Source organism: Oncorhynchus masou, chromosome 28 (assembly GCF_036934945.1).
Source record: "Oncorhynchus masou masou isolate Uvic2021 chromosome 28, UVic_Omas_1.1, whole genome shotgun sequence".
NCBI classification, from domain to species: domain Eukaryota; kingdom Metazoa; phylum Chordata; class Actinopteri; order Salmoniformes; family Salmonidae; genus Oncorhynchus; species Oncorhynchus masou.
Genome location: NC_088239.1, coordinates 14,712,253 through 14,728,920, shown reverse-complemented (window position 1 = coordinate 14,728,920; position 16,668 = coordinate 14,712,253). Strand labels below are relative to the sequence as shown.

The window sequence follows — 16,668 nt, the reverse complement described above, 5'->3', positions numbered from 1 at the left end:
CTGTTGAAAATTGTAAAGCAGTCGTCTTCATAGTTAAACAAATAATAATACATATATACATTGATTGAAACACAACAATTAGCTGTTTTAATCCTCGTAGTCGTGCGGTTTCATTGGGTAGGAACTAATCTGACATTGATAGTGTTTGGTCAGACGGTGAGAAATGTAGCACAGGTGGTCCCATCTTGGCTACATTGTAATCAGAGCGGAGAGGAAAGCAAACCCGTCCATATTACAGCTGCTGTGTCAGGTACAACAATCCCTTTAAATTTCGTTGTCATTGCTATTTACTCGAGCCAATGACACTGTTTAGATTGAGTATAGTATGCACGCTGTTCTTGTGTTGCTTGTCAAAAAAAAGTATTATTTATTGGTCAAACCTTTCACCAGAAGATGGCTAGTTAGCTGTCGGCAGCAACTAATAAATGCGTTGCGCATTCAAAATGACAGCTCGCCGCTTTGAAAGGCAATGTGAAACCTGCGTATAGGTGTGAACAAGATTTTTTTGTAGTTGGAGACGTTTATATAATTCTGTTGCAATAGTTAGGTGACGATTCTTTGTCCTCTACATAGTCAGTTTGTATGGAGCCCGACTTTTCTTTGTCATGTCCCTCCTCCGTAGTGCAATGCTTGGACTCTCGACGTGTCTGTGATCATTCCTGGGTCGGTGATTGGTAACTAGTAGGATGACAACGTCAGTTTTGTTGCTCCTCCTGTGTTCTCCAACATGGCCTACTATATTATGATGCTTTGTAGAGACGGCATTATTGCTCCAAATACCGTGATTGTTGCAACATTTACGGCCGACGAAATATGTTTTGCTGTCTATCGCAGTGGCATTGATGCTGTTGTATAGAGATTTTCTGATGAATCCAAGGAGGTTAGCCAGCTAGCTGTCGGAACAAAAATCTAACCTTCCCTGTTATGTCAGCTCAGCCGACCTCTTACTGGCCATGTCTCATTCCACATCAAAATGGAAGTTGTTTTGACTTCATCGTTCATGGCTAAAGGTTGGCCACGGAAACCGGTTTAATAATGTAAAGGCGACGGGAGTTGCAAAGTCACATAATTGCATTGATCGAGTAATAGCCTTTCTGTAAATCCTACTTTCACGTGACACAGAAGCTATTGGACTGCGCTTTTTCCCCAGGGAATTGGATGATCAGTAAAGCCTCGTTCTAATCTATGCTTGTCAAGAGTGTCAGTGACGTGTACATTAGTTGTATAGAATCTGTCAAATATGTCTGATCCCAACTCAACTGCTCCCTGTGATAGAATGATGGATGCATCACAATAGTGCCCTGGTAAGATCCAGCCAGGTGTTCCACAATTCTGACACCCCTATCACCCCTTCCGTGTGCCCCAGCGGTTTCCATGGTGATGGACCCTCCCGGTGGGCGAGACGAGCGGCGGCGTCAGGCAGAGCGTCTTCGAAGGGAGGAGGCGTACTATCACTTCATCAACGATCTGAGCGAGGAAGAGTACCGCCTCATGAGAGACAGCAACCTGCTGGGCACACCTGGTGAGAGGAACCTAGAACACCTGATCTTACTAGAACCCCAGGAACCTAGAACACCTGACCTCACTAGAACCCCAGGAACCTAGAACACCTGACATCACTAGAACCCCAGGAACCTAGAACACCTGACCTCACTAGAACCCCAGGAACCTAGAACACCTGACGTCACTAGAACCCGCTATAATGTAGGGCTGCACAGCTCCAATCACTCAGGGCAGTGGTGTTTGCTGGTTTTACTCCATGTTTTTAAATCACAGGCTAATTTGTATCAGGACAGCCATGTGCCCGGTCCCCCTAGCCAATCAGTGGCGCTAATTAATGCAATGGAGAATCGAAAACCAGCAGGACTGTAGCCCTCGGATTGGTGTAGTTGTCCACCCCCTGTCCAAACCCAATACACCAATGCGGACTCGCTAATACAATCTAATATAGGCCGTCATTGTAAATAACAATTTGTTCTTAACTGACTTGCCTAGTTAAATAAAGGTAAAATAAAAAAAAACATTTGTAATATCACATCATAATATAATGGCCTCATGTTGGCCACTAAGGGCTGAACTGGACCCTCAACAATGAAGCATATAACCTACCCCATATCATACACCCTCCATCTTGACCTAACAGGGGACATGTTATTCCCCAGGTGAAGTGACAGCTGAGGAGCTACGGCAGCGCCTGGATGGTGCAAAGGAGCGTGTGTCATCTCAGCCCCGACCTGAACCACGCCCACAAAATACGGAGGCCGGAGAAGAGGAGGGGAGCAGCGGTGAGGGGGAGGAGAGAGGGGCATGGAAGGAATATTGGGGAGGAAATGGATGCTAAAGGGTCTAGCCTGTATAACCTAAACTTGACAGGATGTAATGGTTCTCAAAAGGTTCATAACCTAATTGCTGCTGTATAGTACTGACGTATTACTAGATAATTACAACTGACTCAGTTCAGTAACGAGCCGCTGTCTGTATAGGTACTGCTGAGCCGGGAGCAGAGACATCTAATGGCGACTCACTGCTGGAGTGGCTGAACACGTTCCGACGAACCGGGAACGCCACACGGAGCGGCCAGAGCGGCAACCAGACGTGGCGCGCGGTCAGCCGCACCAACCCCAACAGTGGAGAGTTCCGCTTCAGCCTGGAGATCAACATCAACCATGAGCAGCCGGAACCAGGGGAGCACAGTGACACCCCCGACCCCTCAGAGTTGTCCCCTGTCCCCCCTCCATCCACAGCGTCCATACGCACTTCCCCTTCCACTCGCCCCTCACCCTACACCCCTGCCCGGCCCTCCCCCTATCCCTCACCTCGAGCAACCCTGGGCAGGAGGGCTCAAACCCGCCGTACACGCAGTACTACCACCACCCCTCCTCTGACTCCTGCACCCTTCACCTCACCCCTGTCCCCCCTACTGCTCTAAGGAGTACAACAGCCCTCCACCTCCCCCCATTCCCCATCACCCCCCCTACCCTTCAGGATCAAAGCAGCCCTCCACAGCTCCAGTCCCCAAGCGGAGCTTCCTCCCAAGAGGAGAGGCAGGAGGAGGGGGTTGCTACCCTGGACTGCCCCCGTGTAGCGCCCCAGTCTGGCCCCCAGGGGGCATCTGTGGGGCGTGAGCCACACAGCAGCAGGACTCGATCCCGCGGCCGGACCCGCAGGGCTGTGGCAGGAGGTGGGACTTCCTCCCGGTCATCTAGGAGACGTAGCCGCTCCCCTCTCCAGAGAAACCCCGCCCCTAACTCAGCTACCTTATCCCCTAATGGTGGGAGTGGAAATGGTGGCTCTAATAATATCCACACTGCCGAGCCCAGCAACGGAACTGCTTCTGTCTCCATGGAGACCGGTGAAGCCGTGTCAGAGCCGGCTGTAGTATCAGAGCCTGGTCCAGAGGCAGAGGAGCAGGAGGGAGAGGCACACACGGCCGGGGCGGGGGGCGCCGGAGGGGTACGCCGCCATCCCACCATCATGCTGGACCTGCAGGTGCGTCGCATCCGACCGGGAGAGAACCGGGACCGAGACAGCATCGCCAGCCGTACCCGCTCCCGGGCCCGCGCTGCTGAGAATACCGTCACCTTCGAGAGTGACAGTGGAGGCTTCCGGCGCACCATCTCCCGCTCGGAGCGGGCCGGGATCCGGACCTACGTCAGCACCATCCGGATCCCTCTGAGGAGGATCAGTGAGACTGGCCTGGGGGAGCCCAGCTCCACCGCCCTGCGCTCCATCCTCAGACAGATCATGACCGGCTTCGGAGAGCTCAGCTCCCTCATGGAGACGGAGGCTGACTCTGAGACCACCGGGGGCACGCCAGGTCACCAGGACCCTGCTGGACCCAACGCAAACACCACCACACAGGCCTACCATGGCAACGAGAGTGGAACTGGGGTGGAAGGTCAGGCAGGAGGGGTGGAGATGGAGACCGGGGAGTGGCAGGGGCCGAGGAAGAAGGAGGCCAGGAGAGATTAGTCGGGAGTGACGGCGGTGCTGGAGGAGTCCCTACCCCCAATGAGGGTCGGCCGACGAGCAGGGACACAAACAACCTCGTGGAAAACGGCACACTGCCCATCCTGCGTCTGGCCCACTTCTTTCTGCTCAACGATGAGGAGGACGAGGAGCACCCTCGTGGCCTGACCAAAGAGCAGATCGATAATCTGGCCACGCGCACCTACGGCCAGGCTAGCCTGGAGGGAGAGGCGGGGCGCGCCTGCAGCGTCTGCATTAATGAGTATGCCCAGGGGAACAAGCTGCGCCGCCTGCCCTGCGCCCACGAGTTCCACATCCACTGCATTGACCGCTGGCTCTCTGAAAACAACACCTGCCCCATCTGCAGGCAGCCCATCCTCCCTGTGCACCAGGACTGACCCTGCCCTGACCTTTGATCCCTAGAACCCCCTGACCCTAGACCGCCACCAGCTACACCTTGCCACCTGTTGGCTGAACTGAGCATGCCCGAGCGGAGTGGACGGTGCATGTACATAGCGCTTTAATGTTTTCATTTATCATTGCGCTATCCATTGAGGGGAGGGGGGGACTATAAATGCAGAGAATTAACAAAGCTTTATTTTTTTAGAAGTATTTTATTTTCAGCACTTTTTTTTCCCCCCTCCTTGTTTCTGTTTGGCCACTCTGTCATGATGTCACTGAGGTCCACATGTAAAGATAGGACTTATGCTAATGAGCTACTATAGCCAGCTGCTGCTCCTCTACCTGATGTGCGTGACATCACCCTGTCACAACCAGACTACAGTAATCAGTCAGACACATCTCTGGACTTGATTTGGTTGAGAACGTGTAAATATGTCACCGCCTCCTGTGTTTTGGGGTTCAGAAGAGAAAGTCCTCAGTCGCATTGCATTTTTAATCAGAAGCAGGAAACAGCCATTTTAAGTTAAAAGCCAATATTGGAATCTTCCATTTTAAAGCCCCGACATTCCTTTCAAAGTGTCCTCTATGATTTGACATTGTGTGGACAAAGGCTGTCGTGTATCCTGACTTTTGAATGAGTTTTCACTTGGTCAGTGGTCCCAAGGATCCTGTTGTTTGCCCACCTGTTCAGTATATTTCAACCTAGCCATCGAACCCCACAGATCCACAGTGGATGTTCAACATTTCATTCCGTTACAGCCTTTGACACTAAAATATTAGTACCCCAAGTCAGAAAGAAACATCTAAAGAAAAGGATTATCAGGAAAGTGTGTGATTTAGCAGCAAGCACTTGTAGTAGAACTTGTCTGTTACAGAGACAGGCCAACAATGTTGATGCTCGACAAGGAGTTGTGCAATAACTTGGAGGGAAGGAAGGACTGTTTTTCCTAGTTACATTTTAAAACATTATAGTGCTGTTCTTTCTCCCTTGTTTACTCCTTGGCATCAATGATTAGTTCCTCTGTTGGGAAATAGAGTATCTGCTCAGTCGTATTCTGTCCCTCTACCCTTGGCCTCCTAGAGAGACCCTAGTAATCAAAAAGTAGTTCATCACCTCCCACTCCTTTAACGTCTGTGTTTTAAAGTCCCAGTTCTGGTAGAACCTGCCTGTCATGGCCTGATTTCCATGTTCACAAACCTGAAAGGAATGAATAGGTGAAAGCAAAATGGTTCTGGCACCACTCAACCATTTTCTATATCTATCCAATCCTTTCAGATCAGTGAACAACAGATTTCTTCCTCCATTAGCCTGGCCTAGATCTCAATAGGCTTTTCCTGCATGCAGTATCACCATGTTACCACCAGGGGCAGTATTCACCACAGTACAACATGGTGAGAACTGGAGGCCAGTGTTATCGGTGTCCAGGTAGGGCAGGGGTTTTCTGTCATTTGAATCCTGACCTTTGTCATGCAGACCCATGAGACAGGGGTGTGATAATTGGGTAATATTGCTCTTTGTATACTGCAGAATCTGAGCGTACCTGCATTGTGGAGCTGTGAGTGTGATGAATAAGTGTGTGTGTGGTAGAGCTGAAGGAAGTGACAAAGCAGAATGTCATATGATTTAGCAGCATTAATCAGTCACCTGAATGTTGATCTAAGAGGGTTTGTGGCCATCAAATTCAGAATTTACTATTTATTCTGTTCCTATTTAATGAGATCAAAAACATCCTTTGAGATATTGAATACTTATTGTTATGTGATGAGATTAAAACAAACTGTTAAGATTAATGTGTTCTGTTACTGTGTAATATAAATATACAAGGGTTTTCTTCTCTGCTCCTTAACAATGGAATTAAATACAGCTTTGTTATGCCTGGAGTTATTTTGTGTGACTGTGTTTGTGTTCCTCACACAAAACCACTGTTTTTATCCACATCTCCTCCTATGACACGACATAACCCAGTGTGATGGTTTCTCTCCCTGTCTTTGATTTGACTTTCTCTCTCCCTAGGCTACAAATTACTCATAGGCCTATGAAATTAGATGAATGTAACATTTCATTTGTTAAATATCCAAATATTAAATAACCATAGTGCTAATAGTCATATTCCCTATATCCATTTAGCATGCTATTTTACCTAGCTCTGCAGTGTTGGCCTCCTGCAGCCTATGGCTACTGCGTTACTAGGTTATTTTTACACATGACATGTTAGACTATTAATTTATGGCACACATTGGCTACATGCATGTCAAGTGGAAGCAAAGTGAGTCTTAACGAAGGAACGAGGTTAGCCTTTTTGTGAGTATGGCTGAGGACGAAGCCGCACGAACACATGGCATCTAAGCGCGCCCTCGTCGCTGCTGAGTCGACCCACCACCGTCCCTCGTCCAACTGGTCGGTTATGATTCATCTCCGAGCGAATGCAGCCTTGTCCCGTGCTCGCATTCCCTGCTGTGACAGTGAGCCACTAGCATGCCGGTGCCCCGGACGCCATCTTCCAGCCTGATACAGAACCGCACAAGTTCAGGATGTATTTCAACCGGCGATCGAAGAAGATCCACAGCGAGGGCGGTAAGCGTGGCTAGAGGGGACGACGCATGTACTGTAGTCTACAGCTCCGTGTGTATTTATAGGGGTCGAACTGGCAGCGACATAAACATTGCGACGAGGACTGATTGATTGATTCTATTGACAATTTGTGCAATCTGGCCTATTATATATGTGATTTGGGCTATATTATTGGAACTATAGGGGTTGGGATGGCCTTGTTTATCCCAGGACTGCGGTGCACCCTGTCATAGGCTACACAGTCAGTGCAGGGCTAATTTTCTATTGGCATGGACTGACGCGGATTGTGGGCTCAGCGCTTCAACTGAGTCAGTGTCGAATGTTTTGTATAGCGTAGCGTACTGTGCGTAATTATGCTGTGCAAAAATATTTCAGTAAATACCGGTAGATGGACACGAGGTTAGCGGGGACCGAGATGTCATGTCCTTACTTTAAACAGTGTGCGCACTCGTTCATGCGCACGTAATAGACTAGTCTACAGAAATGCCTTTGTAGGCTATTTGTCCACGGAATCGATTTACTTTCCCATGGCGAATGGGTTAATGGTGTGAAGGGTGCAAACTGCCAGGATAGGACATACTTTAGTCCGAGAACACATAACTGCCCACAGTTCGGCACGGTGGGAGAGCCCGTTGTTCAACACAGTCGTTACTTACAGGCAACGTGACTAAGGGATCTTATTCTAAGCCCCTAGCGGGAAGGCCATCTCACCTGTTAAGGTCACGCGGGACCACACAATTGAACACGACATATGTGCTAGTTTAGGCTACATAATAGAGACATTATCTGGGCCTGTATACTGGTGCAGAATAGTGATTGGTCTTTTGGGGCTATTCATTGCGCTTTTGTCCCCGAAAAAAAAACAATGCGTCACAGATGCGCTTTTGCCCTCTATGCGTTACAGGGACAGCAGAAAGCACCATTGCACAGTACTCCCCACACAGCGCATACTTATTTTATCCACGGGCTCTAGCCTATGTACACACGGAAAATCCTAGCATGATTATTGGCGTTTTGACCATGTCAGGGAGTGACAGCTATAAGAGGTTTTGGGTCAAGGCTGCAGGGATTAGAGAGGAGGAGGTCAGGGTTTTGGGAGATAGTTGGGGCAGGTTTGACGCAGCAATTGTCCTGGAAGAGGGTATGCAGGTGGCTGAATGACCTTGAGTGACTGGCACAATTAACTGGCACAAGTGCATTGTGGCAGGTGTTTGACTGAATGTTTTTCCTCCAACAGGTTCTAGTGAGAGACTCCAGGGAAAGCTGATATTGACAGAAAAGTACTTTTACTCTGGGTTAATAAGGACAGTCAGGACCCAGGAGTCAAGACAACACAACACATCCGGGAACAAAGACTCATACTATCCCTATAGACCTATTAACGGATCCCCCCCAGTGACATTTAAGGGAGATGTTGACAGTTCTTCACTGATTATATATTGTATGTACAAGTGAGTAACCTGTATATGTGAGATGGGAATGTGGTTTTTGCATATCCCACTCTTCCTGAGACAGACTCAGAGAGTGGGGTCAGGGATCAGACATTATTGACAGCTACCCAGGAGCAATTAGGGTTAATTGCCTTGCTCGGGATTCGATCCAGCAACCTTTTGGTTCCTTTCCCAATGCTCCTAACCGCCAGGATACCTGCCACCGCATTACTATTCTGTGTGTGTCCCCAGAGAAGGGTGGTTTGTTTACCATGTATAGAGATATCATGATATAAATCAGGCTGTTGTCTGTGTGTCTGAGGCAGGTCTTTCTGGGGACATACACTACATGACCAAAAGTATATGGACACCTTCTCTTGGAACATCTCATTCCAAAATCATGGGCATTAATATGGAGTTGGTCCCCCTTTGCTGCTATAACAGCCTCCATTCTTCTGGGAAGACTTTCCACTAGATGTTGGAACATTGCTGCTGGGGACTTGCTTCCATTCAGCCACAAGAGCATTAGTGCTGTCGGGCGCTGATGTTGGGCGATTAGACCTGGCTCGCAGTCTGCGTTCCAATTCATCCCAATGGCATTGAGGTGCAGGCCAGTCAAGTTCTTCCACACCTATCTTGACAAAAATATTTCTGTATGGACCTCGCTTTGTGCACGGGAGCATTGTCATGCTGAAACAGGAAAGGGCCTTCCCCAAACTGTTGCCACAAAGTGGGAAGCACAGAATTGTCTAGAATGTCATTGTATGCTGTAGCGTTAAGAGTTCCCTTCATTGGAACTAAGGGGCCTGAACCATGAAAAACAGCCCCAGACCATTATTCCTCCTCCACCAAACTTTGCAGTTGGCACTATGCATTGGGGCAGGTAGCTTTCTCCTGACATCTGCCAAACCCAAAATCTTACTACCAGATGGTGAAGTGTGATTCATCACTCCAGAGAACGCATTTCCACTGCTCCAGAGTCCAATGGCGGCAAGCTTTACACCACTCCAGCCGACGCTTGGCATTGCGCATGGTGATCTTAGGCTTGTGTGCGGCTTCCCGGCCATGGAAACCCATTTCGAGAAGCAGATTGGATCTCCGTAGTGAGTGTTTCAACTGAGGACAGATGATTTTTACGGGCTACAGGCTTCAGCACTCGGCGGGCCCATTCTGTGAGCTTATGTGGCCTACCAGTTCGCGGATGTGCCGTTGTTGCTCCAAGACGTTTACACTTCAGAATAACAGCACTTCCAGTTGACCGAGGAAGCTTTAGCAGGGCAGAAATTTGACAAATGGTGGCATCCTATGACGGTGCCACGTTGAAAGTCACTGAGCTCTTCAGTAAGGCCATTCTACTGCCAACGTTTGTCTATGGAGATTGCATGGCTGTATGCTCGATACTATGCACCTGTCAGCAACAGGTGTTGCTGAAATAGCCAAATCAACTAATTTGAATGGGTATTCACATACCTTTTTTATATATAGTGTATAATTCCTGGTTGTAATGGCTGCTAGGTTGTTAAGGATACCATTTGGGGAATGAATGCTCTCTATGGATGGATGTGTGGCTGGCACGGTCAGTCTCGGGAACAAATGTGATGAGCTCCAGAAAAGCTTCAGGAGGCAATGTGATCAGTTGGCCACAGAGGAGCACTGTTGTACAACCTTCATGGGACTCAAGACAATGTCAACGACATTCCAACAGCATACACAAGTAGAAACACACACACACACAAGTCTACATAAACACGCAGACACACACACACACAGTCAATTGCCTCTTCTAGACTCACACCTGAAGTCACCTACACACACACACATCGATTACTTACTCACACGTGTGTTGTGTGTGGCCAGTCCCGGACAATAGTGGCATTGCGTTGCTGATTCTCTGTGTTGTTCTCTCCCGTCCCAAGCAGTGAGTCTACTCCCTTATCTTTCTCTCCTGTCCCACGGCTGGTGGCCTACTCCCTTATCTTTCTCTCCCGTCCCACGGCTGGTGGCCTACTCCCTTATCTTTCTCTCCTGTCCCACGGCTGGTGGCCTACTGCCTTATCTTTCTCTCCTGTCCCACGGCTGGTGGCCTACTCCCTTATCTTTCTCTCCCGTCCCACGGCTGGTGGCCTACTCCCTTATCTTTCTCTCCTGTCCCACGGCTGGTGGCCTACTCCCTTATCTTTCTCTCCTGTCCCACGGCTGGTGGCCTACTGCCTTATCTTTGTCTCCCGTCCCAGGGCTGGTGGCCTACTCCCTTATCTTTGTCTCCCGTCCCAGGGCTGGTGGCCTACTGCCTTATCTTTGTCTCCCGTCCCAGGGCTGGTGGCCTACTCCCTTATCTTTGTCTCCCGTCCCAGGGCTGGTGGCCTACTCCCTTATCTTTGTCTCCTGTCCCAAGGCTGGTGGCCTGCTCCCTTATCTTTATCCCGTCCCATGGCTGGTGGCCTGCTCCATGATTTCTGTCTCCCCCAGAGCAGTTAGTGTTGACTCCCATTAGTCAGTAGGAGTCTCCTGACCACCTGGACCCTGAGCGGGGCGTCGGCGTGGCCGCCATGCGCTCTCGCCTCACTGACAGGTTTGACAGAAGTGAGTTAGTCTTGTCTTACACAGGCTGGCCTGGCTGGCACCCCTCACTGCTTGGAGTTCACAGGCTGGCGCCCCTCACTGCTTGAGTTCACAGGCTGGCGCCCCTCATCGCTTGGAGTTCACAGGCTGGCCTGGCTGGCGCCCCTCACTGCTCGGAGTTCACAGGCTGGCGCCCCTCACTGCTCGGAGTTCACAGGCTGGTCTCCTGTGGACCCAAGGCTGGTGGCCGCCCCTCATCCCACCCCTCACTGCTTTGAGTTCACAGGTTGGCCAGGCTGGCACCCCTCACTGCTTTGAGTTCACAGGCTGGCCAGGCTGGCGCCCCTCACTGCTTGGAGTTCACAGGCTGGCGCCCCTCACTGCTTGGAGTTCACAGGCTGGCGCCTCTCACTGCTTGGAGTTCACAGGTTGGCCAGGCTGGCGCCCCTCACTGCTTGGAGTTCACAGGCTGGTGCCTCTCACTGCTTGGAGTTCACAGGTTGGCCAGGCTGGCGCCCCTCACTGCTTGGAGTTCACAGGCTGGCGCCTCTCACTGCTTGGAGTTCTCAGGTTGGCCAGGCTGGCACCCCTCACTGCTTGGAGTTCACAGGTTGGCCAGGCTGGCACCCCTCACTGCTTGGAGTTCACAGGCTGGCGCCTCTCACTGCTTGGAGTTCACAGGTTGGCCAGGCTGGCACCCCTCACTGCTTTGAGTTCACAGGCTGGCCAGGCTGGCGCCCCTCACTGCTTGGAGTTCACAGGCTGGCGCCCCTCACTGCTTGAAGTTCACAGGCTGGCGCCCCTCACTGCTTGGAGTTCACAGGTTGGCCAGGCTGGCGCCCCTCACTGCTTGGAGTTCACAGGCTGGCGCCCCTCACTGCTTTGAGTTCACAGGTTGGCCAGGCTGGCACCCCTCACTGCTTTGAGTTCACAGGCTGGCCAGGCTGGCGCCCCTCACTGCTTGGAGTTCACAGGCTGGCGCCCCTCACTGCTTGGAGTTCACAGGCTGGCGCCTCTCACTGCTTGGAGTTCACAGGTTGGCCAGGCTGGCGCCCCTCACTGCTTGGAGTTCACAGGCTGGCGCCTCTCACTGCTTGGAGTTCACAGGTTGGCCAGGCTGGCACCCCTCACTGCTTGGAGTTCACAGGCTGGCGCCTCTCACTGCTTGGAGTTCACAGGTTGGCCAGGCTGGCGCCCCTCACTGCTTGGAGTTCACAGGCTGGCGCCTCTCACTGCTTGGAGTTCACAGGTTGGCCAGGCTGGCACCCTCACTGCTTGGAGTTCACAGGCTGGCGCCTCTCACTGCTTGGAGTTCACAGGTTGGCCAGGCTGGCACCCCTCACTGCTTGGAGTTCACAGGTTGGCCAGGCTGGCACCCCTCACTGCTTGGAGTTCACAGGCTGGCGCCTCTCACTGCTTGGAGTTCACAGGTTGGCCAGGCTGGCACCCCTCACTGCTTTGAGTTCACAGGCTGGCCAGGCTGGTGCCCCTCACTGCTTGGAGTTCACAGGCTGGCGCCCCTCACTGCTTGGAGTTCACATGCTGGCGCCCCTCACTGCTTGGAGTTCACAGGCTGGCGCCTCTCACTGCTTGGAGTTCACAGGTTGGCCAGGCTGGCACCCCTCACTGCTTGGAGTTCACAGGCTGGCGCCTCTCACTGCTTGGAGTTCACAGGTTGGCCAGGCTGGCGCCCCTCACTGCTTGGAGTTCACAGGCTGGCGCCTCTCACTGCTTGGAGTTCACAGGTTGGCCAGGCTGGCACCCCTCACTGCTTGGAGTTCACAGGTTGGCCAGGCTGGCACCCCTCACTGCTTGGAGTTCACAGGCTGGCCAGGCTGGCGCCCCTCACTGCTTGGAGTTCACAGGTTGTCCAGGCTGGCGCCCCTCACTGCTTGGAGTTGACAGGCTGGCCTGATTTTTCACATTTAATCCTAGTAAAAATTCCGTCTTAGGTCAGTTAGGATCACCACTTTATTTTAAGAATGTGAAATGTCAGAACAATAGTAGAGAGAATGATTTATTTCTGCTTTTATTTCTTTCATCACATACCCAGTGGGTCAGTCGTTTAAATACACTCAATTGCCTTTCAATTGTTTAACTTGGATCAAACATTTCAGGTAGCCTTCCACAATTTTGGCCCATTCCTCCTGACAGAGCTGGTGTAACTGAGTTAGGTTTGTAGGCCCCCTTGCTCGCACACGCTTTTTCAGTTCTGCCCACAAATTGTCAATAGGATTAAGGTCAGGGCTTTGTGATGGCCACTCCAATACCTTGACTTTGTTGTCCTTAAGCCAGTTTGCCACAACTTTGGATGTACTGTATGCTTGGGGTCATTGTCCATGTGGAAGATCCATTTGCGATCAAGTTTTAACTTCCTGACTGATGTCTTGAGATGTTGCTTCAATATATCCACATAATTTTCATGCCTCATGATGCCATCTATTTTGTGAAGTGCACCAGTCCCTCCTGCAGCAATGCACCCCCACAACATGATGCTGCCACCCCCGGGCTTCACGGTGGGGATGGTATTCTTCGTCTTGCAAGCACCCCTCTTTTTCCTACAAACATAACAATGGTCATTATGGTCAAACAGTTCTATTTTTGTTTCATCAGACCAGAGGACATTTCTCCAAAAGGTATGATCTTTGCCCCCATGTGCAGTTGCAAACCGTAGTCTGGCTTTTTTATGGCAGTTTTGGAACAGTGGCTTCTTCCTTGCTGAGCGGCCTTTCAGGTTATGTCGATATAGGACTTGTTTTACTGTGGATATAGATACTTGTGTACCTGTTTCCTTCAGCATCTTCACAAGGTCCTTTGCTGTTGTTCTGGGATGGATTTGCACTTTTCGCACCAAAGTACGTTCATCTCTAGGAGACAGAACACATCTCCTTCATGAGCGGTATGATGGTTGCATGGTACCATGGTGTTTATACTTGCGTACTATTGTTTGTACAGATGAACGTGGTACCTTCAGGCATTTGGAAATTGCTCCCAAGGATGAACCAGACTTGTGGGGGACTACAATATTTTTTCTGAGGTCTTGGCTGATTTCTTTTGACTTTCCCATGATGTCAAGAAAAGAGGCACTGAGCTTGAAGGTAGGCCTTGAAATACATCCACAGGTACACCTCCAATTGACTCAAATGATGTCAATTAGCCTATCAGAAGCTTCTAAGCCATGACATAATTTTCTGGAATTGTCCAAGCTGTTTAAAGGCACAGTCAACTTCGTGCATGTAAACTTCTGACCGACTGGAATTGTGATACAGTGAATTATAAGTGAAATAATCTGTTTGTAAACAATTGTTGGAAAAATGACTTGTGTCATGCACAAAGTAGATGTCCTAACCGACTTGCCAAAACTATAGTTTGTTAACAAGACATTTGTGGAGTGGTTTAAAAATTAGTTTTAATGACTCCAACCTAAGTGTACGTAAACTTCCAACTTCAACTGTATATGTAAATAAAGCACACTTACTTGTGACCCATGGGTATGCACATGGCATGAATTTACCATGCACATAGATGCATGCATGTGTTTCAGTTGACTGTTGGGTTGGGTGAGAGTGAGTGAGTGAGAGGGTGAGCAGGCGAGTAGTTAACTGCATGTTGGGCCATTGCACGTGTAAATGCATTGCCACTAATATTTATTTTTTTAGCTTTTTGTGAATGTGTGTATGGGAGTGTAAGTGTGTGTCTGTGCATGTGTGAACAGTACAGTATATGTGATTAGGTATAAATGTATTATCCTGTCTCTGGTCTCACCTGTAGGATTATCAGTGTAAGGATTAGCAGGTAGAGGAAGTTGCAGAGCAGACAGACAGAGGATTACTACTCCAGCTTGTGCTGTAGGAAAGAGGCTTTCACTCCTCTACTAATTGTTCACTCCATTGTCTTGGTAACTGGACCCACTGGCCACCCCAGCAGACCTGCAAGTCAAACTTGACCAGGAAGTAAACGACCTGGCTCGAGGTCACTAGGAACAGGGACAGCCATGGAACCTCGTAGGGGTCAGACGGTCAGACGGCACTGCTCTGTAGGTAATGCTTTCCTGTAATGGGAGGGGCAATGAATCAACACAGGGAGACTGGGGGACGATGGGGGAACCTCCGATTCACCAAGAAGTTTTCAGAGGGTGGGACCTTCAAGTGGGCTATCTGAATTTGTAGTTTGCTTATTTTTAGTCACATGACTGACTTTGTATGCCTGTTTTACTGTTTTACAGTCAAAACCATAAGCCAAAACAAGAAACACTGAGCGTCACTATCTGACTGTCACGTTCAATTGGTGGACATCATAATTAGGACTGTAGCGGTCACAAAATTTAGTTAGCCTGTGATTGTCAAGCATATAACTGCCGGTCTCACGGTAATCGACCGTTAATTAACATAAACACATTTAGCATCTCTTGGCTTCCACTGATGCAGACCTTTGGAAAATCTACTTTTTAAAAAGTCTAATAAATCCATGTAATATAGCCTACACCTTCACAATAAATCCATTATTTATTTTAGACTGGTCTAAAGAAACATGATATGAAGAAAATGTAGTCTATTTCAGAAGAACAGAATAGCATACTCTGAGTTGTCTTTGTTAGGTCCTGATCTGGCTATGCCATATGGCTGTGGGCTACACTGTTCATTTAGCAGACAAGATTAGCTTAGAATTCTATGGCATTAGTTTATAGTATGAAGAATACAACTGAACAAAGCTGAATAAAATAGAAAGGATATCTTCTCCAAACGATTTGAGGGAGTGTGCACATGCGGCTATTCATTGTTGAGCAGTTAACAAAGAAACAGGTACCCCTATATGCTTAATTTAGAGTTGTTTATGTAATGTTAGTTGTGATACAAAGGTTGGGCTATAAGTTTAGATTTTAATACATTCTAAGGCTGCATGACACGACTCTAATGATGATTTGAAAAAAGTTGCATGAAAGGCATGAGCTCTGCTTTTTTTTGTGCAGGCTGTACACACTTCATCAGTCTCTTATTCACAATTTGACAAGCACTTGATAATAACTCGGATTTCCCAGCGCAATCCCCTTGTGTGGCTGTAATGCCTTTTTTTCGCGGCGAGTAGCCGTTGTGCCCTTGGGCCGAATATAATAATTTTAATTCCCTTCTCCCTTTGTGCTGCGTGCTTCAACTCACATCCCACTCACATGGCTCTCCATCACGTGATTGGGTCTTTCTCACATGCTACAAGTGAAGACATACACATACGCACGCGTCCTATCCATTTCCGAGGCGCATATTGAAGATATTAGAACTGTCCGCATTTACTTTTCGTTAGCCAACAAGATGAGTAGGCCTAACGAACAGCAAAAGCACTAGCTTATGTCAATCTACTATCCCCCATAGTACAAAAGTTGCCCGATTCTGTCCGAGAAATAAATATTCCAAACATAGTCTGGGACAGTTGTGGGATGTGATAGATCCCAAATTAATACAACCACTAGCATCCCAAAGACATTTTTACGCTATAAGGCTGACGCAACACATCAGAACGTTTAGCTTGACATTTTTTATAAATTATTGGGCTATTTTTTCACATTACAAGAACAGCAATGCACACACGGCAGTAGGCTATAAGTGCGAATGTATGCCAATTAGGCTCTACACCCATTGTAAAGCGGATTAATGTGCTTAATTTTAAGAAGTTATTTGGCCACATGAGTTGTGATGCAAACCTTATCAAAACATAGAGGCTTATGGGCTCCCAAGTGGC

The 16,668-nt window shown here is 49.1% G+C and overlaps 2 protein-coding genes across 2 annotated transcripts in view; both read left to right on the top strand.

Moving 5' to 3' along the window:
• Nucleotides 1-185: 185 nt before the first annotated feature.
• LOC135517228 (E3 ubiquitin-protein ligase RNF6-like) lies at nucleotides 186-6,252 on the top strand. Its single transcript, XM_064941342.1, is given in 6 exon segments — nucleotides 186-250; nucleotides 1,367-1,522; nucleotides 2,163-2,285; nucleotides 2,484-2,924; nucleotides 2,927-3,907; nucleotides 3,910-6,252. Coding segments are annotated over 5 exon segments (2,151 nt in total). The 5' UTR covers nucleotides 186-250; nucleotides 1,367-1,374; the 3' UTR covers nucleotides 4,368-6,252.
• A 581-nt stretch (nucleotides 6,253-6,833) lies between these two features.
• Nucleotides 6,834-16,668, top strand: part of LOC135517227 (phospholipid-transporting ATPase IB-like) — a 104,812-nt gene continuing 94,977 nt past the window's right edge. Inside the window, exon 1 of the mRNA XM_064941340.1 lies at nucleotides 6,834-6,946. The gene's annotated coding sequence lies outside the window, so the exon portion shown is untranslated. The remainder of the gene's footprint in view (nucleotides 6,947-16,668) is intronic.